This window comes from Giraffa tippelskirchi, chromosome 8, assembly GCF_054371585.1.
Source record: "Giraffa tippelskirchi isolate mGirTip1 chromosome 8, T2T-mGirTip1v1.2.pri, whole genome shotgun sequence".
NCBI classification, from domain to species: domain Eukaryota; kingdom Metazoa; phylum Chordata; class Mammalia; order Artiodactyla; family Giraffidae; genus Giraffa; species Giraffa tippelskirchi.
In genome coordinates this window covers 46,482,864-46,506,862 of record NC_137282.1, presented here as the reverse complement: position 1 = coordinate 46,506,862, position 23,999 = coordinate 46,482,864, and the positions used below count along the sequence as shown (strand labels likewise).

The following is a 23,999-nucleotide window of genomic DNA, read 5'->3' as shown; positions in this document are numbered from 1 at the left end:
CACCATTATTTACTCCTAGACTTTGCCTCACCAAGGTATTTGGTGTGGGGGGCGAAGGGTCTATAATTTGCACAGAGTTTATCCCATTTGAAAAAATATCAGACCCATGCCAAGTTTCTTTTTTCTTTCTTTCTTTTCAAAACTGTAAATCTGGATTACCAGTTCAGTGTTCAAGATGAGAAGCAGGTGAGTCTAAGGGAAAGGTATTCTACTAGAGATTACTAACATAATCTTAATGTTTAAGGAGAAATATTCCAGAACTCTATCAGACTCTGTTTTCATTTTTTTGCCTTGGCCTTAATTCCCTGGATGGGTCTCAGTTGCGGTACAAGTTCTTAGAGTCAGGAACCAAAACTACCTCATCATTGATGCTCAGAGTTAACAAATTTATTCATTGGAAGGACTGATGCTGAAGCTGAAGTTTCAATACTTTGGCCACCTGATGCGAAGAAGTGACTCATTGGAAAAGACCCTGATTCTGGGAAAGATTGAAGGCAGAAGGAGAAGGGGACAACAGAGGATGAGATGATTAGATGGCATCACCGACTCGATGGACATGAGTTTGAGCAAGCTCCGGGAGTTTGTGAAGGCCAGGGAAAGTTGGCATGCTGCAGTCCATGGAGTTGCAAAGAGTCGGACACGACTGAGCGACTGAACTGAATTGAACTGATGACTATTGTCAAATTTAGTAAATTAAAATAATTTTAACATCATATATGTCAATTACCAAACAGGATATACTTACACCAGGAAACTCATTTATGAAATGAGAAATTAACTAGTTAACTTTAATTTTTTAAATTTTAGTATTTCATCTAGCTATGCTAAATATGATAAAATCATGTTAATCATAATCAGTAATCAAATATACTAGAAATATATAATTACTAGCAATTATAACAAAGATATGTATTGGCATATCCTTGATATTTATTAATATCCTTGATATCCTAATATAATTGATTTTCTGACATTGAACCATTTCTGGAATAATTCAACTTGTGATGTGCTTTGTTTTACTAGAATGGTTCTACAGGTGACAAGAGGTTGCTTGATATTTGTATTAGTTTATTAGTTTTTGTGTAAATGCCATTGCATTAGTTGCTGTGGGCTGCCATAACAGTAAATACTGGGTGGTTTAAAACAGCAAAAATGTATTCTCTTGCAGTTCTGGGGACGTGGGAGTCTGAAATTTGGCAGTGTTCGGGTTTATAGGGCCAATAAATTCTCCCTCACAAACTGTTTTCCAGTTTCTGTGACTGCCCTGGCACACCTGGGAGAGAAGACACCCCAGCACAGCTGGGAATCCGGTTCGCATTCTAATTCAGAGACCTGAGGGGTAAGCCTCTAAGTTTGGTGTTCCAAACTCTTAGCTTTATAGCTATTGGGTCACAAAGGTGTATTTCAGAGCAAACACAGAAAACTTCAGGTGACTCATGCAACAACTATTGTGGTTAGATTATGTTATGTAGTCACTAGTATAATATTTCCTCATTTTTAATGCTCAAAATTGTCTGTGATCTCCATATATGAGGGACACTTCAATTGGATATAAAGACTGGGACTCACGTTTACTTTCCTGAGTATATGGGAACTATTCACTCATGCTTAAAACAAATTTCCCATGAAAATGTTGCCCAGACTGTCCTCCACCTTTGAAAAATTGGCCCTCTTTTATCTGAATGCTTATAACAACTTAAATAAACCTATACCATTAACATTTGACATCTTGTATTATAATAATGTATCATGTCTACTCAGTTTCCCCTAAGAGAGAAGAATATTATCTAATTCATCTTCACATTTTAGTCATCTGGCATAATTCCTGGTACATGGTGGGTGATTAATAGTCTCCCTCAATTTCAAATCTAGCTGTGTTTAAAAGTGCTATTTTATGGTTTACATTTGAAGAATGAAAAATTCTGTGTGATTTTTAAAATATGAAGTTAATTCCTATGTGTGAACTAAACAACTAACATATATTAACACATTTAATGATCACAACTCCTGTGAGTTACAATTGTTTCCATTTACAAATGAAGAAACTAAAGTACAGAAAAGTAAAGAAACTTATTCAGGGGCAACAACCTGTAAGTGATATACTTGGGATTTGAACTCAGGCAGTGGGATAAGCACTGTGATAGTCTTCCTGAAATCTAATTAGCCTATAAAGGCTGTAATATAACATTCCAACTTGATGACTAAAAAGGAACAGACTTTTCACTTCAGTTTAGTCACTCAGTTGTGTCCGACTCTTTGTGATCCCATGGGCCACAGCATGCCACAGCATCCCTGTCCATCACCAACTCCCGGAGTTTACTCTGACTCGTGTCCATTGAGTTGGTGATGCCATCCAACCATCTCAACCTCTGGTGTCCCCTTCTCCCCTCACCTTCAATCTTTCCCAGCATCAGGGTCTTTTCTAATGAGTCAGTTCTTCACAGCAGGTGGCCAAAATATTGGAGTTTCAGCTTCAACATCAGTCTTTCCAATAAATATTCAGGACTGATGCCATGATCTTAGTTTTCTGAATGTTGAGTTTTAAGCCAACTTTTTCACTCTCCTCTTTCACTTTTATCAAGAAGCTCTTTAATTCTGCTTTGCTTTCTGTCAGATTTTTAGTGGAATAAAATGTCCTCACTATTAAAGGATGCTGGAGAAGGAAATGGCAACCCACTCCAGTATTCTTGCCTGGAGAACCCCAGGGACAGAGGAGCCTGGTGGGCTGCCGTCTATGGGGTCTCACAAGGTCAGACACAACTGAAGTGACTTAGCATGCATTAAAGGATACATTCTTACACCTTCCTGAGTATTTATAATTACACTGAACATGAATTAACTTCATTAATTCTACCAAAACTCTTTGTACTTTTATAATTCTTTAATTCAGACTCACAAAGCTAAAAAACTGAAACACTTGAAACACTTTTCATGTAAAATCTTCTGGTCCCTCTGTGACAGTTAGAGGTATTTATTCTGGTGCAATTCTAACTCCCCTGGGCAGTGGGGCTTCTCTTACTTTTCTTTAGTTACTTTTCAATGTTCTAATGCAGTTCATTGTCACTGAGTGGTTCCAATTTTCATCTTAAGTTTTCATTTCTTAATTTTATCCTATTACTTCTAGTAATTACTTTCACATATCATTGCTCTTTCTAACTTATAAAAATCATACTTTTCCCTCTTTAATATGAACACATTTCATATTCCTGTAGATAAGTTATCATCTTCCCCATCAATCATTTTCTAGCCAGCTCTATATATTTGGAACATTTTAATTGTTTCTCATTAATCACTTCTACTATTCATTAAATCACACTAATATATTCCTCCTCTGGAACTATGCAACCATCATAAATAGATAGATACCAAAAACAGCATTTAGTCAAGTTGCTCTAAGACTCATTTCTTCTTGGAGTCCAAGAAGGTCCTAAAATTCTGTTTCCTATGTAATAAAAGAGACTCATAGGACCTCTCCTTGATTCAGTTATTATACTGCATCATAATCCATCTGTTCCATCATGGAAATGGGATGATAATAATGAGATTGATACCAATATTTTAATAAAAAAGGAACTTCAATTGTGCAAAAAAAAATATGGCCAAATCCTGTAATTTTGTGGAAAAAAAGCATATTCTATCATTTGGTTATTTTGAAATTTTACTTTTGTATTGGGGTATAGCCAATTTTGTGATGGTTTCAGGTGAACAGTCTAGCAATTCAGCCATAGTTATACATGTATCCCTTCTCCTGCAATACTCCTCCTACCCAGGTTGCCACATAACATTGAGTGGAGTTCCTTGCGCTATACAGTAGGTCCCTGTTGGTTATCCATTTAAACATAGCAGTGTGTATTGTACATGACCTCGCCAAACTCCCTAACTAACCTTTTCCCCTTGGAAACCATAAGTTTGTTCTCTAACTCTGTGAGTCTCTTTCTGTTTTGTAAGTTGATTTGTACCATTTCATTTTAGATTCCGCATATAAGGTATGTCACACAATATTTCTCCTTCCCTTTCTGATTTACTTCACTCAGTATGAGACTCTCTAGGTCCACCCATGTTGCTGTAAATGGCATCATTTCATTCCTTTCAATGGCTAAGTAATATTCCATTGTATATATGTACTACATCTTCTTTACCATTCCTCCATCAGTGGATATTTAGGTTGCTTCTATGTCTGGACTATTATAAACAGTGCTGCAATGAAAACTGGGGTGCACGTATCTTTTCAGATCATGTTTTCCTCCACATATATGCCCAGAAGTGGGATTGCAGGGTCTTATGGTAGCTCTACTTTTAGTTTTTTTTTAAATTGTGGATAGCTCAACTCATCAGGCTATTTCAACAAATCATTAATTTCCAATTAGTATACTAAATAATATTATAGTACTGAGTGCTCAGTCCTTTCAGTTGTGTCTGACTGTTTGTGATTCCATGGACTGTAGACCCCAGGCTCCTCTGTCCATAGGATTTCCCAGGCAAGAATACTGGAGTGGGTTGCCACGCCCAACTCTAGGGGATCTTCCCGGACCCAGGGATAGAACCTGAATCTCCTGCATTGCAGGCAGATTCTTTACCACTGAGCCACTGTGGAAGCCCAAATAATATTACTAGAATAGGTGTTAAAAAGTGTTAATTAATGTCAAAGTAGTTTCAATGAATCTATCACTCTATAGCCATGCCTATGGATGAAAAATCAGAACGAAAGTTGCCACAAAGCAGTCCTCTGTCAAAGGTATTATAAATACAGTGGTAGATTTCACTGACTTGAACTTTCGTCTCTTTAGTTTCTGGCTGAACAAGAGGACTGCTTTCAAGATACTTAAATCTTATAAGAATAAAAATAATAGTTTGATTATTAAATACAATCTCTAATGAATGTTTTATTTAAATAGTTAATTAGTATTAGAAACCTATTTCTTCTTATGTATGAAGTGTGTGCATTTGTAATAAGTTGGTATACCATATTTTCATTGCACTTTGTGACTCACAGCCTCAAAACTTTACAATCTGATGGCAAAGAACATTTTGATTCTTATTCTGTCACTCAACGCAAGACAAAGAAATGATACAGAAAAATTCATTAAATACAATCCACTAAAATTTTTAAAATGTGATTATTTTGAATGGCTGTAGTATGGTTTTAGTTGGAAACATTTCCTATTTTTTCTCAGGGTTAATTTAAACTTAAACAAATACTTTTGTAACTCTTTATGTTTACTCTCACTATCCAATTCTGAACCTTTATTAAATAAAATGGTATAGATGATACATAGTATAACATTAAAAAAAAATACAAGGTACCCAGTTGCAAAAAATAAAATGTGCACCAACTGCTGTGGATAGAGATACACACACACAGAGCACATGTTAGATACACATTCCTGGAAATTATCAGTACGTTGGTGCTGTGCTCAGTTGCTTATTCATGTCCAGCTCTTTGTGACCCATGGACTATAGCCCACCAGGCTCCTCTGTTCATGGGATTTTTCAGTATATTTATAATGAATTAATTAGAATAAGTTCTTTCTACTCTATTAGATCTAGCAGATTTAAGAAGGATATAGAATTGCTGGAGTTTCCCTAGTGGCTCAGATGATAAAGAATCTGACTGCAATGCTGGAGCATGCCATGCATGCTAAGTCGCTTCAGTCCTGCTGGACTCTGTGCAACCCTATGCACTGTAGCCTGCCAGTATTCTCTCTCCATGGGATTCTCCAGGCAAGAATACTGGAATAGATTACTGAGCCCTCCTCCAGGGGATCTTCCCGACCTAGGGAAGATCTCTTAGATCTCCTGAATTTGCAGGCAGGTTCTTTACCACTAGCAATGCGGGAGATCCGGGTTTCTCTCTGGGTAAGGAAGATCCCCTGGAGAAGGAAATGGCAACCCACTGCTGTATTCTTGCCTGTGAAATCCCATGAACAGAGAAGCCTGGTCGGCTACAGTGCATGGGATCGCAAAGAGTCAGACACGACTGAGCGACTAACACTTTCACAATGAAAAACGAGAGAAATGCCTACCTTGATATGTAAAACAGAAGAGATAAATCAAAGAAGGATATTTGTGAGCGGAACCTACCTAGAAATGTTACGCTACAAAGACAAAACTAGAATTTTGATGAAAATCCTTACAGAAGACAGAGGAGGGAGTAGATTGCCAAAAGCCATGAGTGACAGTTCATGCTGTGCTGTGATTAGTGGCCCAGTCATGTCCAACTCTGCTACCCCATGGACTGTAGCCTGCTAGGTTCCTCCATCCATAGGATTTCCCAGGCAAGAATACTGGAGTGGGTTGCCATTTCCTCCTCCTGGAGATCTTCCCAACCCAGCGATCCAACCCAGGTCTCCCGCATTGCAGGAAGACTCTGCCATCTGAGCCACCAGGGTGTTTATGCATGCGATACCAAAGCAGAAGAAGGATGAGGAGGGATAAATTAGGAAGATGCCATTAATATATACACACTACTATGTATAACTAGGTAACCAACAAGGACCTAGTTTATAGCACAGGCAACTATACTCAATATTTTATAATATCTTCTAAGGGAAAAATCCACAGAAGAGAGAGATATATATATAGATAGATAGATAGATAGATCTATCTATCTAACTGTCTATAGAAATCACTGTGCTGTACACCTGAAACTAATCTGACATTGTAAATCAACTATGCTTCAATAAGAAAATATTGATATCATTCACAAAAGTATACATAGGATGTGCTATTCTTTATGTGATTATAGGTGATTTAGATAACTTGAAATAAAGGAAGGCAGTAAGATAAGCTCATGGAGTTTTCTGGAAAGTGTAATTAACATTCAGGGCAAATAGAGGAAGAAAGAAAGAAAAGAAGAAATGCAGGTATTGAAGTATCACTGTGCTTACTAGCCAGGCACAACTTAGAGCACTATTTTACTTCATTTCATCTCTCTGTAACAATCACTTTGTAGCACATTAAAAATAAGAAAACTGAAGATTAGAGACTTGTGATAATGTCATACATTTCTTACATGGCAAGACCAAAATTTATTTTTCATCCAACAGTAAAGATGGTATTTTCCACCATCCTTCACTGACTAGAAAACCAAGTTTAAGATTTGGGGCTTAAAATAACAGGCATTGTTTTTGCAATTAAGTATACTTGAAGAAGAAAAGTGGTACTGCAGACAGTGTTTGCCAAAAGTCATAAAAGAAAATTGGGCTGGAGCCTTGAGTTCAAACAAACAAACCAAAAAATGGAATAACTTCTATAAAGAAGGCAAATTGACACAGGGACCACAAGAACTGAATCTTAGAGAGGCTGCTACAAAGCATATCCCTGGCTACAGAGGTTTATGTCACAGGAAAAAGTGCATCAACCTGCATTCATCCCTATCTTTTTCCCCTTTCCACCTAGTCAGGGTCCATTAAACAAGGAATGAAAGTTATCAAAGTGTATTTACAACTTACTGCACCATGGACCAGTGAATTCAACTTGGCAATTTTCTGATGAAGGCACGATATAGAAAGAATGTGCAGATGCTCCTGCAAACTGATTTATAGAGCAGGGCTGATTTTGATCTTTGGGAAGATTAGCTGTTCTGCCTTGCTGGCTAAACTGTTCTGCCTTGCTGGCTAAACTGAGCTGCCTTAGAGATTAAGTAAGGAACAAGTTTGAAAGGACTGTTTTATCTATTTCCTGCCATCTGTATGAGTGCCTCTTAAAGGTTAAAATCCACAGAGTTATATAGCTTAATTTTCAAATTGCAATAGTTTATAACATTATATATATATCAATGGAATAACTCTAAAATGGATAATCCTAATCTGAAGGATTAAGAAATGTGATAAATATACACATTGGATTTTAGAGGAAGTATAGGCTATATTAAAAAGTAAATTCAGGAAAAAAAAGTGAAAGATAATTTGGACTCATTAAATATCAAGGTTATTTTTAGTATTAACATTAACACAACACAATTACAACACTCACCTTGAAAATATCTATTGTGTATGTGCGTGTGTGTATGCAATATAGAGAATGTTAATTACATATAGGTGCACACACGTGCACACATATGATTTTGCCTTCATTTTTCACAAGCAACTTAAAATTAATTGAGGCCCTGAAGGGTGATAAGATCCCCATTGTTCTTAATTGCACAACATATACTTGTATTTTATATCATGTGTGTATTCACACCATCCACCACTTCCTTCACGTTTTGTAAACATGCTAAAACTTCCTACTTTATACAGACAATAGTTCCCAATTTGGCAAGGATCCTCTGTTTCCCATTCCCCCGCATATATTCCAGCTAGATCATTGCAAACTTATCTGCAAACATTAAATTCTCCCACTTATTTGATTCTGTCAAAGATGGAGGCATATTATCAAAGATTCTTTCTTTCCATCTGTGATCAAGAGCTCAAACAGGGTCATCTCTACCTCAGAGCATCTTTTTAATTCAATTACCCTCTCTTTAGTATCCTCAGTTTCTTGTCTCTTGACTTTTTATGCATCTGCTATCAACACACTCTCCATTTCCCAACTTACAACTAAAATCTTCATTTTATGATGTTCTCATTTATTTGCCTCCCTGGCTTTACTACAAAGCTTCTCAAAAAGGATAGTGTGTTTAAATGTTTTTCTCCCGTTTCTTTGCCTCCCATACATAATCTCTACACTACAGTAAATTTGTTCTTCTCTTCATTGTAGCAAATTATATATATATAATGTTTTATATTTCCTTTCAAGTAGGTAATACAAGTAACTTTAGAGATTCTAAAGAGATGAACTTTTAAGCCAAATTTTTTGTCTTCAATTTCTGTTGTTTTAGTCGGTAAGTCATGTCTGACTTTTTTGCAGCCCCGTGGATGGCAGCCTGCCAGGCTCCTCTGTTCATCGGATTTTCCAAGCAAGAAAACTGGAGTGGGTTGCCATTTCTTTCTCCAGGGGATCTTCCTGACACAGGAATCGAACCACATCTCCTGCACTGGCAGGTGGATTCTTTACCACTGAGCCACCAGGAAAGCCCACACAACATTCTAGTTAGGTTTGAAGGAATGATAAAGGTGTGCCTGCACGCTTAGTCGCTCAGTCGTGTCCGACTCTGACTCTTAACAACCCCATGGACTGTAGCCCACCAGGCTCCTCTGCCCAAGGAATTTTCCAGGCAAGAATACTGGGTTGCTATTTTCTACTGCAGGGGATCATCCCAACCCGAGGATCATACCTGAGTCTCCTGCGACTCCTGCATTGACAGGTGGATTCTTTACCACTCAACCACCAGGGAAGCTCCATAATGGGTGTACCAGCTCAATAAAGATTTGGGAATGAATAATCTCTTAAAACCCTTCCTGACACAGAGGAAACGCTCAACAAATGTGATGCTACTATCTATTGTGATGAAAATGAGATGCTGATGGTGAGCTGAATTAACTTTTATAATCCTAAATGGTTTCATAGATCTAGAATCCCTCATCTTTTTAATGACTATATTCCTCCTATTCAGCCTCCTTTGGGAATTTTCACTGATAAAATTCTCTTCTGTATTTTGATATTCTCTTCACAGACTCTATTTCTTTCCTGCCTTCTCCTTGTTTCTTAAATGCTAGTGTTCCCTAGGGCTTAAGATCCATCTTTCAGAAAGAATTATTCATCCACTTACCTGGATTTATTTGAGTGAAGAAGCCATCCAAGGAATTAAAAGCAGACATTCCTTGTTTCATTTTTCAGTCTATACTATTATGTTGGCCAAAAAGTCCATTCGAGTTTTTCTTAACATTTTACAGAAAGCCCCAAACAAACTTTTTTTTGGCCAATTCAATATATCCATTCATTATACTAGTGCTTATTGAATGCCTATTCAGTGTCAGAAAACATGCTAGACATCGGGAATGCAGCAACAAATTAAAAAAATCATCTCGTTCTCTTGTAGCTTATATTAAAAATTCATTAGGAATAGAGACATCGAATGAGACCTTGTCACTTCCTGCTTAGATAGCTTCAGTGGCTTTCCATTGGATAAAATTTAACAGAATTCTGTGTGCTTTCCTATGCACTAGCTTCTTCACTCTCTGCTCTAGAATCAAGGGTGTTATTTAGGTCCTCACTGTCCCACATTCCACCCCACTCAGGTTCTCCTTGTGTCTTCTTTCCTCTTCCTTTAATTCTCTCACCTAATTACCTCCTAAGTATGCTTTAGTTCTCATCAGACAGGATTAAACACCCTAGATTTGCCTTCCCAATATTACTGTTTAACTCTCTGTCATAGATCACTTTTTATTATCCATCTAAGAACGCATGGGATATTTGGTGGCTGTCTCTCCACTTTCACAGGTGGGAAGCTCTATGTAGGCTGAGACTGACTTTTGCTCTGCTCAGGATTTCATGGCTCATGTAGAACATAATTACTGGCGCATAAGAGACACTTAAAACTCAATATTTGTTAAAATAAAGATATGGAAATTGACTCTTTTTATCAACACATTTTTTTATCCAAGTTTGACAACTTCAGAAAGATGAAAATGAGAAGATGTTTAAGTTAAGAATCAATATTATATATAGACCGGTGACGATTATTTCGTAAGTATTTGCACACTTTAAACTCTGCTTCTCAGGCCCCTTTTGTGACATACAAAAGACACATTAATCTTCAATTTTAAATAAGTATAAAATTATGATTATTAGAAGAATAAATGAGATTTTATATAGTGCAAAGATAAATATATACACAAAAACACACAGGTAACTAGATAAATAGCTAGATAATATAATAAATGACAACTAGATTCAAATAGATAAATAGATGATTGATAGACTGACTGATTGATTCACTTCGCTATCACAGTGTGTGCGCTTAGTTGTTCAGCCATGTCTGACTCTTTCTGATCCCATGGACTATGGCTTGCCAGGCTCCTTTGTCCATGGGGATTCTCCAGGCAAGAATACTGGAGCGGGTTGCCATGCCTTCTCCCAGGGGATCGTCCCAATTCAGAGATAGAACCTAGGTATCCCACACTGCAGGCAGATTCTTTACCATTTGAGACATCAGAATATAATTTTTCAGCCTTTGTTCTCAACATACTATACAGTAGAATCATCCAGAGTACTTGTTAAAAAGACTAATTCCTCATTCCCACTCCAGCATTTCTGAATCAAAATATAATGAAGGTAAGTCTAGGGACTTGCGTGTTACTAGATTTTCAAGCTGAAATTGTTAAACATTTAAACACTGAGACATACTGCTTTAGAAGTTACATTTAAATTCTCCTTTGCTAATTGCCTGTGTTCTACTTCATTCTTACAAAGGCATTAGCATAGTGTTCTCTTAAAAGTAAAAGGCAATAGATTTAGTCTGGTGACAAATTCTTAGGAATAAAACAGAATGAGGGTAATGGGAAGGTAAATGACTTTACTAAAAGGTCCATGACCATCAAGCAGGAAAGTCTTACAATGCTACTTTGATTAGCATAACGTAAAATAACGATATTGATAGAACTGGAATTCACGGTAAATATGTTATCTGAAAACAAAAATAAGGGAATATATTCATCGTGTATTCTACATCTGATCTTCCCACCATACTAAAACATATAGGGCTTCCCTGGTGGCTCAGACAGTAAAGAATCTGCCTACAATGCAAGAGACCTGGGTTCAATCCCTGGGTCAGGAAGATCCCCTGGAGGAGGAAATGGCAACCCACTCCAGTATTCTTGACTGGAGAATCCCATGGACAGAGAAGCCAGGTGGGCTATAGTCCACAGGGTTGCAGAGTCAGGCACAACTCAGCAACTAACACTTAAGAAATGATTTAAACAGTTAGACATAATCATAATTAAAATGTAATTACATATTAAAGAGGAAATACTTTGTCACTTTAATGACTTGAAAATATACATTATGAATATCTTGCCAAATTTGCATTCATGGAAAAATGAGTGAATTGCCTAGCTCACTAACAGTATTTTTTTTTTACCTTTTTTAAGGAAAGGATTCCTTCTCTTGTCTCTTTGTCAGTGGAGATGGAGAAGATGCCAACACCGTCACCATTAATGATGGAGTATGTCATGTCTGCATTCGAGCCAGTGTCTGCATCATTTGCCTTGATTTTCCCAACTGCTGAACCAACTTGAGCTGACTCAGGAACATACAGCTGATAGTGCTCTGAAAAAATATTTTATATTAAAATTATTTGATATAATAATGGTCATAAAACAACAATCATTTCATAAAAAGACACTGAAATATTTAGGCCACACATCTATTTATGTTTACATCTATTTCATCAATGCTCACATTTCCCTACAGGCATTTATGAATTAGATATAAAGCATAATGTACATGTTGTCACCAACTGTTTTATTGCGAAGTTAGAAACATCTGTTACAGTGATTTATTTATTTATTATATCAAACTTCAAATAACTATATAAATAACAGAAATCTTTAATTAAAATGTAATTTTATAAAAATTTTCAACCAAAATTAAACTAATGAGATTTAATACTATACATAAATACAATTAGGCCATATAGATAGGTGAATGTGAAACATCTATAAAAATAATTTCTGAATTAATAATTCTTTTTTAGTTTTGGTATGATATTTCTTTTTTTTTTTGTTTAGAGCATCTGTAAGTGTGTGGAGTATTCTAACTTTCTTCTAAAGGTAAAATTGCATGTCTTAAAGTGCTACATGTTGTTGTTGTTCAGTCGTTAAGTCATGTTCAACTCTTTGCGACTCCATGGACTACAGTACGCCAGGCTTCCCTGTCCTTCAGTATCTCCCAGAGATTGCTCAAGTTCATGTCCATTGAACTGGTGATGCCTTCCCACCATCTCATTCTCTCTCAATCGTTCTCTTCCTGACCTCAATCTTTCCCACCATCAGGGTCTAATCCAATGAGTTGGCTCATTGCATCACATGGCCAAAGTATTGGTCCTCAGCTTCAGCATCAGTCCTTCCAATGAATATTCAGGGTTGATTTCATTTAGATTGACTGGTTTGATCTCCTTGCTGTCCAACAGGCTCTCAAGAGCCTTTTCCAGCACCTACATGAAGATACTGAAAATTGACTTTTATGTGTGTGTCTGCATGTGTCTGTTATTCAACAAAGATTTTTCCCAGTTCTATAAATTTGTTTACACTATGCTTGACTTCGAATATTTTTAGTTCAACAGCCCTCACCAACATAACAGTTCATGAGTAGAGCACCTTCTGTGAAACATGATCCCCTGATCTTAAACATGTGCTTTGACCACGATCTGTCAGATTGCTAAAGGCACCATATTCCTCTTAACAAAGTTATTTGACCTGGGAAAAGCATGAGACCCACATTTTTATAGGACTCCACCACTCCTCTCACAGTTGATGGATGCAAGGATTGGCAGGTGATTCACAATGATTCATAAGATTTCATTCCCCCAAATTTTTCAAACTGGAGCTCATCTCTCTTCGCTGTGATACATTGAAAGAGGCTTCTGACAATGGGTGTGCTTCCAAGATTCATGTTGGAATAACTAACCTAAGGTCTGTAATAATTTTTTAGAATCCTTATAAATGTTACAATATTTCTGAAAGTGAAAGTGTTAGTCACTCAGTCGTATCTGACTCTTTGCAACCCCGTGGACTGTAGCCTGCCAGGCTCTACTGTCCAGTCTTCTCAGGCAGGAATACTGAAGTGGGTAGCCATTCCCTTCTCCAGGAGATCTCCCTGACCCAGGGATTGAACCTGAGTCTCTTGTTTTGCAGACAGATTTTCTTTACCATATGAGCCACCAGGGAAGCGCTAGGAAGTTACATGTAAAATAGAACACTGCTGCAATAGAACACTGTTCTGATGTAAAACACATAGAAAAGTTGCAAAATAAATTAGAACATATTCCCTAAAATTTTTGAGATAGGATAGGAAGTAAACTTCCTGGTTATGTTCCAGCTAAACTATAACTTTGCGTATTCAATAAGCCAACTAAAGGACTTTTGGCTAGTGAAAATTAGGATGATGACGATTGTAAAAAAAAAAAAAAAGTCTTCATACACAGAGATAAATAAATAAATCACAGGATTATTATGATGGTATTATTACAAAGCACATTGTTTTAACAAAGAAAGTTGAAAAAATAGTACCAGTGGGTCGTAAAAGAGGCATGGCTCAGAAAACCTTTAGGCAGAGTCTCAAGAGGAAGCCCATCCTGGAAGAAGAAGATTCAGTGCAGACGAAGAATGGATATTTGTTGATATAGCCCAAGAATTACAGGTATAATAACTTATCCTCATGCCCCATTAGGCAAAATAGAATATATTAATATTTCAGTATCAGTTCAGTCGCTCAGTCATGTCCGACTCTTTGCAACCCCCTGAACTGCAGCACGCCAGGCCTCCCTGTCCATCACCAACTCCCGGAGCCCACCCAAACCCATGTCCAATGAGTCAGTGATGCCATCCAACCATCTCATCCTCTGTCATCCCCTTCTCCTCCTGCCCTCAAATGTTAACCAACATCAGGGTCTTTTCAAATGAGTCAGCTTTTTGCATAAGGTGGCCAGAGTATTGGAGTTTCAGCTTCAACATCAGTCCTTCCAATGAACACCCAGGACTTATCTCCTTTAGGATGAACTGGTTGGATCTCCTTGTAGTCCAAGGGACTCTCAAGAGTCTTCTCCAACACCACAGTTCAAAAGCATCAATTCTTTGGTGTTCAGCTTTCTTTATAGTCCAACTCTCACATCCATACATGACCACTGGAAAAACCATAGCCTTGACTAGATGGACCTTTGTTGACAAAGTGATGTCTCTGATTTTTAACATGCTGTCTAGGTTGGTCATAACTTTCCTTCCAAGGAGTAAGTGTCTTTTAATCTCACGGCTGCAATCACCATCTGCAGTGATTTTGGAGCACAGAAAAATAAAGTCAGCCACTGTTTCCACTGTTTCCCCATCTATTTGCCATGAAGTGATGGGACCAGATGCCATGATCTTAGTTTTCTGAATGTTGAGCTCTAAGCCAACTTTTTTACAATCTTCTTTCACTTTCATCAAGAGGCCTTTTAGTTCTTCTTCACTTTCTGCCATAAGTGTGGTGTCATCTGCATATCTGAGGTTATTGATATTTCTCCCAGCAGTACTCTAATATTTTATACCTGTTCCATATAGTTGAGAATTTATGAATTGTAAGTTGTGAAACATATTTTATTATGCAGACTCTAAGGTGGCCCTGATATTGCCCACCTTTTGATATCCATCAGTTCAGTTCAGATCAGTCGCTCAGTTGTGTCTGACACTTTGTGACCCCATGGACTGCAGCATGCCCGGCCTCCCTGTCCATCACCAACTCCCAGAATTTACTCAAACTCATGTCCATTGAGTTGGTGATTCCATCCAAACATCTCATCCTCTGTCGTCCCCTTCTCCTCCTGCCTTCATCTTTCCCAGCAACAGGGTCTTTTCCAAGGAGTCAGTTCTTCCCATCAGGTGGCCAAAGTATTAGAGTTTCAGCTTTGGCATCAGCCCTTCCAATGAATATTCAGGACTGATTTCCTTTAGGATGGACTGGTTGGATCTCCTTGCAGTCCAGAGGACTCTCAAGAGTCTTCTCCAACACCACAGTTTAAAAGCATCAATTATTTGGTGCTCAGCTTTCTTTATAGCCCAACTCTCACATCCATACATGACTACTGGAAAAACATAGCTTTGACTAGACAGACCTTTGTTGACAAAGTAATGTCTCTGCTTTTTACTATGCTGTCTAGATTGGTCATAACTTTTCTTCCAAGGAGCAACTGTCTTTTTATTTCATGGCTGCAGTCACCATCTGCAGTGATATCCATGCCCTTAAGTAATTCTCTTTCCTCAAATGTTGGCTAAATATAGGGACTCACTTCTAATAAATTGGACATAGCAAAATTAATGAGGTATCACTTCCAAGATAAGGTTATGAAAGCACAATGGCTTCTTTCATGGGTATTCTTTTTCAAGTTCCCTTAGATTGCTTCCCTGGGGGAAACTATCTACGATGTTGTATTGAAGCCCTGTGGAGTGTACCGTATGACAAGTGTCTGAAAACTGGCAACAATGATGTTAGTAAGCTGGAAGCAAAAGCCATCCCTGCCTCCCCCAGGAAAGCTTCTGAATAAGATCACAACCTCAGCTGCCAAACATACTAGGATCTAATAAACCTTAACCTGAAGCACCCAGCTAAGTCCAACCTAGATTCCTGATCTCCAGAAATCATGAGGTAATAAATATTGGTTGTTTAAGCTCCTCAACTGGATGATTTGCAATACAGCAATAGATTATTCATATATAGCAGCCCTGTAGTTGTCAGTGATTTGACAAATACAAGGGACCCTGTTTACTTCATGCTTTTCTGTGGTGCTTTGCATAATGTTTGGGGAAATTAAAAACAAAATTGAAACAAAATAAAAATTCAAACAAGCAAATAAATACATGATAAGCAGTTATTCTTGGAATAAAGTTTTCAAATGCCTTTTAATCTCCTGATTTTATTTTGTAAAGAAATAAATAATTGCTGTTATAGCCAGTGCTCAAGGTGAACCACTTATAATCAAGTTCTCAGCTCATCCTCCTAGGCACTTTCCCCAGCCTTTTTAGCACCAGGCACCTGTTTCACGGAAAACATTTTTTCCATGGCCTGGTAGTGGAGGTTGGTTTGGGGATGATTCAAGCACATTACATTTATTGAGCACTTGATTTTTAATGCTACTGCTAATCTGACTGGAGGCACTGGTCCCCTGGCCAGAGGTCGGGGACCCCTATGTTAGAGGATACCATGAAGTGGGTGTGTGCTTAGTCATGTCTAAATCTTTACAACCCCATGGACTTCAGTCTGCCAGACTCTTCTTTCCATGGGATTCCCAGGCAAGAATACTGGAGTGGGTTGTCATTTCCTACTTCAGGGGATCTTCCTGAGGCAGGGATTGAACTCATGTCTCCTGCATTTTCTGGTGGCTTCTTTACCACTGAGCCAGCTGGGAAGGTGACTCAATTATTCCAGATGATTTAATAATTCTAGAGACCTGCTGTATGACATGGTGCCTACAGTTAACAATGTAGTGTTGTGTACTTCAAAATGTGGGACTACAGCAAACTAAAAGAGTTCTGCACAGCAAAGCAGATAATCAACCGAATTAAAAGGCAATGCAGAGGATGCATGGCAATATTTGCAAACTTCCAAAACATATAAGTAAATCCTACAACTCAAGCAAAACAAAACAGAAACAATAACGATTTTAAAAATGGGCAAATGATTTGAGCAGACATTTCTCCAAAATAAGACATAATAATAGGCAACAGGTATATGAAAACATGCTCAACATCATTAATTATCAGGAAATGCAAATTAACACTTTAGTGAGAAATAACCTCAAACCTGTTAGGCTGGCTATTGTTGGCAAAACAGAAGATAAAAAGTGTTGGCATGATTTTGGAGAAATTGAAATCCTTGGACACTCTTTGTGGGAAAGTAAAATGGTATAGCAGCTATGTAAAAGAATATGGAGTTCCTTGAAAAGACTAAAAATAGAACTATGACATGATCCAGAAATCCAACCTCAGGGTACATATTCCAAGGAATTGAAATTACAATCTCAGAAAGATGTCTATGTCCTTATGGTATCTGTAGCATTATTCACAATGGCCAAGACAATAGAAACAACCCATGTCTATTTTATTCATCAATGAATAAAAATAATGAATAAAGAAATTGTCCAATAAGATAAAAATATCAGCAATTTGGGAAACAGAACTATTGAATGTATAGTGGGTATGTGTGTGTATATGACATTCTAGTGAGATAATTATAGACTTAATAGAAGAGAAAATTTAAAACAAAACAGAGACATTATGATAAATGGATGTGAACTCAGTGAACTTTTGATGTCTCTGACAACAAAGATCACTAAGAATATAAAAATAGAGTTACTAAGATTTAAATGATTTAAAGGAAACCAAGGTCTTTGGTTTCCAGATGCTTTTAGAGTAGAAAGCGTATTCGGAAAAGAGCCCAGGGCACTAAAATATTTTAATATTTAATTTAATGCTCAAATATTTTACTAATATTTCTGTTTAACATAAATATTCACACATAACTTTGAAATTTTAATCCTAAATATAATATTTTTATGTTTTATCACATTTTAAGGTACTATGATTAACCTTGGGAGGGAATATCTAAAATTATCCTAAAATAACAAAAGATTTTAGAGAAAACTTTACACACTAGTTATACCAAAAGACATGCAATGATCAGTTATGAAGACATGCAGCATGCAGAGTCACCTTTAAGAATTCTGACAACTGAGAGTCAACAGTCCAAAAATAATTAGGTTATTATCATCTTTGAATAATAATGATAATACACGAACTTTCATTAACCAGTTATTTTATGAAAATTGGAATTCCCTTTAGGAGTAAAAACACTTGGGAGAATTTTTAAAGGATATAGTTCAAATGTATTTAGAAATCTTTGACCTGTGGTCTAAAGTTTTGGCTTTCCTCTTCATGATATAATTCAATCACATGGAAAAAGTCAGTTTATTATTTAGAAAGCAATGCACTCTTATTTAAATAAGATTAACAAAGGTCAAAACTCTCAGAATCTTGGTACACACGGTAAATGATCTCTCTGATCTCTCGCCTTTTTGTGTTATTTTTACTCAGTAATTGCTCTCTCTGGGAAAAAGAAAAAAGATCTTATCTTGGATAATTTTACAGTACAGTCTAATCAGCATTTCTATAGTTGCCAAAAAACTCCCTCAGAGTACTCTGCTTGAGTTCACAAAAAGGTTAAATATTGTAGGAGTGTTATTCAACTTTCAAGAGGAATAGGGAGGACTAAAAAAATACATTGAGATTTTATTTCTCACAGACACATATAAACACACACACAAACGTATCATATGGATTGTGTTTTTTTACTATCATCATGTATTTATTAGCTTGAGAGAGAGATCATGTATTCATTTTACAGAAATAAATGTTATAATTGGGTTTGTAAGGACAAACACAAATTTAAAACAACAGACTTGGTTCTTAATTCTGTTAAAATTAAGGGGAGAGCTTTCTTTTTCTCCCAGTTTCCTTCCTTTGCTTGGAGCATTTACAAGAGAAAACTTGTCATGTGTATGACTATATATGTGAAATATTTATGTATGTATTGCACAGTTAGAAAATATTTACTTCAAAATCTCATAATGCCATAGATACAGTCATATATCTAGTTGATATAAAAAAGGAATTGATTAAAAAAATCTTTTATAGACTATATTATGCATTAAAAAGTAAAATTACAATCATTTAACATATTTTTAAAAATGAAGAAATTTATTTTATACATTATCTGGTATATAAAACAGTCAATTTGTTCTTTACCTGTAGCTTGGCTTTTGTAAAAAATAGTCATATTTAATAATTATGCTGCTCCAGTACACACATAATTAATAACTCGGTTGTCATATACACAAGCTACAACAGAACAGCCCTGGTTATTGTTTTGATAGTCATTGGTTATGGAGGATATGCTGTCTGAATTGTATAGCAATAAAGAATCACTAAAAAAAAAAAAAAAAAATTCATAGCAAAGCAAATTTTTGTTTTGTTTAAGGCCGAAGTATTCAGTGACTTGCAAAAATGTGATACAAAAATTGTCCCAAACTAAGCAGAGTGTCCACATTTGCACCACTACATGTTGTGAGGAGATGAGCTATATATAGTTTGATGAAAATTACAACCAGCCAGACTGCTTAATGCTGTGAGGTAAGCCCTTTTCCTGTATCCATAATTTTTGGATGTATTTTGGTCTTTATAATACACAAATATCACCAGAATGTGCTTAAATCTGGGCGGTGTTTTAATATTAAAACATGTTGAGTTGTTTTAATCTGAGTTTCTTTTTTCCCAGTTATGAAAATTTTCTTTCCAAACATTTATTTTTTGTTGTTGTTTTTGAAGGGATGCTTTCATTCATAGATTTTTCTCTCTGTCCTCTCCTACATATAAAATAGTATTGCGTTTATTGTATAAAGATTTTTCACTTTTTTCTCATTTTCATATAACTGTTTTCATATGATCATTGGTTTTTTTGATTTTTATTGCTTTCAAGACTGATCTTCATTAAGCATTTTTAATTTTCTAGAACTCCTAATTTATTTCATACGTCTCCTTTTACACATCATCAGGGTGCCTGAACAAAAATGTATTTATATCAGAAACTTCAAGCCTTCCTTTCTTATTATGTTGAAACTATTTCTGTTTCTATTTTATTAAAAATGATGATTAGTTTTCAAACAAGAAAATTTGTTGCCTATACTTGGTTTATCTTCAGATCTCTGGACATCTGTAATATCACCTTCTCTTTTATTATAGTAATTGTATATACTCCTAACTTTTATGATTTTGTAATATAAAAGGCTTTTTAAAGTCTTCTAATGTCATTAATTATATATAATTATTATGAATATTATGTTTTAAAAAATACAAAGCAATTTATATTTTCCCTATGTTTATATCTTATGTGCAAAGAAATGTAATGCTTATGTAGTAATATTGATCAATCACTTTATGCTTAATGTCTTTCTTTTTTAATCTTCCCTTTTTCTAATGCCATAAAATAACCTAATATTTCCCTTTAAAGTATAAATAGCATATGTCTTTAATCACTTTGGTAAACCTTTAAGATGTTGAGTTATCTACTTTTACAAGGATGACAATTGGTGCCTGTGCCTTTCATTTTCTGATGTGTATTTTTATCTGTAACTCCAACTTGGACATATACCAAGTCCTGGGGTACACATTACATGGCTTCCTAATGGTTTCACAAAGTCCACTAGATCTACTTTTCAAACCAAGTGGATGTTGATATGTTTTATCAACTCCCCTTCAATTATTTTCCCTTAAAAGTTCTTGATTATTTATGAATATGTACCCTTTCACTTGAAGTTTTGGGTCAGTCTAGATTATTGACTCATTCAGTACATGTCACTTACTTTGTGCCAGCATAATTTTAGGTACTGTGCATATGTGCTAAGTCACTTCAGTTGTGTCTGACTCTTTGCGACACCATGGACTGTAGCCTGCCAGGCTCCTCTGTCCATGGGGTACTCCAGACAAGAAAACTAGAGTGGGTTGCCATGCCCTCCTCCAGGGATCTTCCTGACCCAGGGACTGAACCCACACCCCTTAAGTCTCGGTTCTTTACCACTAGTACCACCTGGGAAGTCTCAGTTTCAAGTACTAAGTATATAGTAAACAAAACAGACCAAAATCCTCATCCTTTTGGAGTGTACATTCTTATGGGCAAGATACATGATAAAACTTTATGGTATATTATGCAGTGATAATATTAAAAATGACAGATTTTTATTATCTGTTTATATGTTGATTAATCACCAAAATATCTCAGACACAGCAAATATTTAATTCTATCTTGCATAGTGTAAGAACTATAACTAAGTTACAACTGCTGGGTTAGGCTCAGTTCAAAGTGAATTTTCATTCCAGAATATGAGCTGAAAAGACAGTCATCGGGAAGGCCAAGATAAGAAACAAAGGATGAACCCACTGAAGGGTATTTAAAGTGGCATATGGCATGTCTATTCATATTCGGTGGGCAAAACAGTCTTTGACACAAAGTTAAGTAGCAGAAGCATATACGCCATTTACAGGAAAACATGATAAGGGAGGGAAAGAAATAAATGATTGTGAAAAAATAATATAACCTGTACACAGTCTACTTTCTGGACTCAAATAACTCTTTAGTTTACTCTCTAGAGTCTAAGGAACTACATGTTACTTAGAGTTGAAAAGTACTTACCAGCTCCCTGACATCCCCAAATCTCTTTAAATGAAGTACCAGTCTTTATTTTAAGATCTTTCGATATAATCATATGGAACATAGCTCTTCTTGTTCCAGAGACCACTGATCTAGGACACATTATATGCCCACCACAAATTCAACATATAATTAGGGATAAATAAGGACAAAATTATTGAAATAAAAATCCCATTTAAAAGGAAAAAAAAATGTTAGTGGCTCATAGCAATTCAAAAATGATTCTATGCAATCATTACAAGGATTTTTGTCCTTAAGCCTTTGAGGCTAATTTATTTGTTGAACTCTTTACATTTACACTTTTAGCCATAAAAGTCATGAAATTTCTGGTTTCTTCCTCTTCTTTTTCATGTCTATTACAAAATATATTGGTATTTTTTTCTCCTGAGCTCATCTCTTTTTTGTAGTACCTTATCAAATACAGCCAATAACAATCAACTCATAGACATTCTCATTTAAAATCTCTTCTCCTAAAGCCATAGGTACATTAGGTATATTTTCTGCTCTCCAAGTTATTCTAGGAAAATATTTATCAAAGCAAAATACAGTCATCTTATAACATCCTATAAGCATTACTCAATGCTTTGCTCTTCTTCAAACACAAATCTACATATTTTGTTGTTGTTGCCTTAGTCAAATTAATTGGTGAATCATAAATTCAAAGGGAGAATAACTTCCATTTAGGGCAGAGACAGGAAGAGAACATTTAAATCTACCAGGGCAGGTAAGGGAGATACCAAGTACTTGAGGATAGGAAGTCAGTAAAATACTATTACAAATGTAATTCCCTGAGGAAGTGAGACAAATGAGAATGAATGTTGTATAATGATTGCAGTCTCTGATCCAAACATCTTAAGTAGTTTTTCAATCAGTTTGAATAATGAACTCATTGAATGTGCTTTTTGTTTTAATGCATCTTCATATCATCTCTTTAAAATCCAATTTAGCATGTTAATGGTTCTCTGAGAAACAGCTTTCCTCTTTGTCCTCAATTTTGAAGCCACTTCTCTATTGTTCTTTGTACTCTACTTTTGTTGACAGGTTCATGGCAAGTTAATGGCTTCTTTTTGGTTTTGGAATTCGAAACTTCACCATAACACATCTAGGTGATAATAAATTTGACCTTGTTTAGAGCTTCTTATAATTTTTTATCTCAAGATTCATGTCTGTATTTATTCTTGAAACTCTTAGCCTAGTTTTGTTTTTTTTTTTTTTTGAATACTGTCTCACCATTTTCTTTGGTGTTTTCATAAGAAAGTCCTTTGATTGTACATTTGAAACTGTATTTTCCTTTGGTACATAATTATTTCTCTCTCTTGAGCCTCTTGATGAATCATGAGCCTCTCAGATGAATTCTGGCTAATTTTCTTCAAATATGTCTTTCAGTTTAATTTCTCTCTGTTCAGGTGTGTCTAACTTATTTCCTTAATTTGCTTGAGTTCTTAACATTAATGTCTGTGCTGTGTTCTCTGTTGATTGACAGGTGCAGTTTTTCCATTCTTTTTTTTTTTTTTTTTAATTTCAGAGCAAACCCTGGTTTCATGCCATATACCTAGCTCTCGTAACATCTCTCTGAATTCCTGGGATTGTATACTCCCTCTTTTTTTTCCATGGCTCACAAGCTAAGATGCCAAGTCAGATCCAGCCTTATAGTTACTCCGAGCTCCCACAATATCAACTTGAAAGTTTCCCACTTGAAGTGCCGATGCACTCACACTACTATGACTACTCACACTACTATGACCATGTGAAAATATGAAGTCTGCTAAGGGAAAACTTATATCAGTGGCAGAATGTGCATAACCCCCTAAATTCTTATTATTCTAGAGTATCACACTCAGGCTTTACAGAACTTTATAACAGATCTCTGATAGAAAGAAACTCCCACATATTCTTTATATTTTCAAGGTCAGAAGACAACACTACAATACCTAGGCAAATATGCAAAAGTATGTTCTCCCTAGCAGAAGAGGTGACTGTATTGGGAAAAAAAAAGGAGTCTCTGAGTTCTATAGCTAATGCCAATTTACAGATTAGAGGACTAACTCATATCTATTGAATTGTTTGTGGGTTGTTTTTTTTTTTTTTTTTTTAGCAATGAAGTCAATGTTCAGATTACTGCAACTTTTTTTCCCTCATCCTTCTAAATTTAAGTTCCCTTTTATATT

General features: G+C 36.0%; 1 protein-coding gene across 3 annotated transcripts in view; it reads right to left on the bottom strand.

Moving 5' to 3' along the window:
• Nucleotides 1–23,999, bottom strand: part of CDH18 (cadherin 18) — a 647,409-nt gene that overhangs the window by 97,326 nt on the left and 526,084 nt on the right. For all 3 annotated transcript variants that reach the window (XM_081524342.1, XM_081524344.1, XM_081524343.1), the window contains one exon: nt 11,963–12,150. In XM_081524342.1, the coding sequence (XP_081380468.1) occupies nt 11,963–12,150 (188 nt within the window). The remainder of the gene's footprint in view (nt 1–11,962; nt 12,151–23,999) is intronic.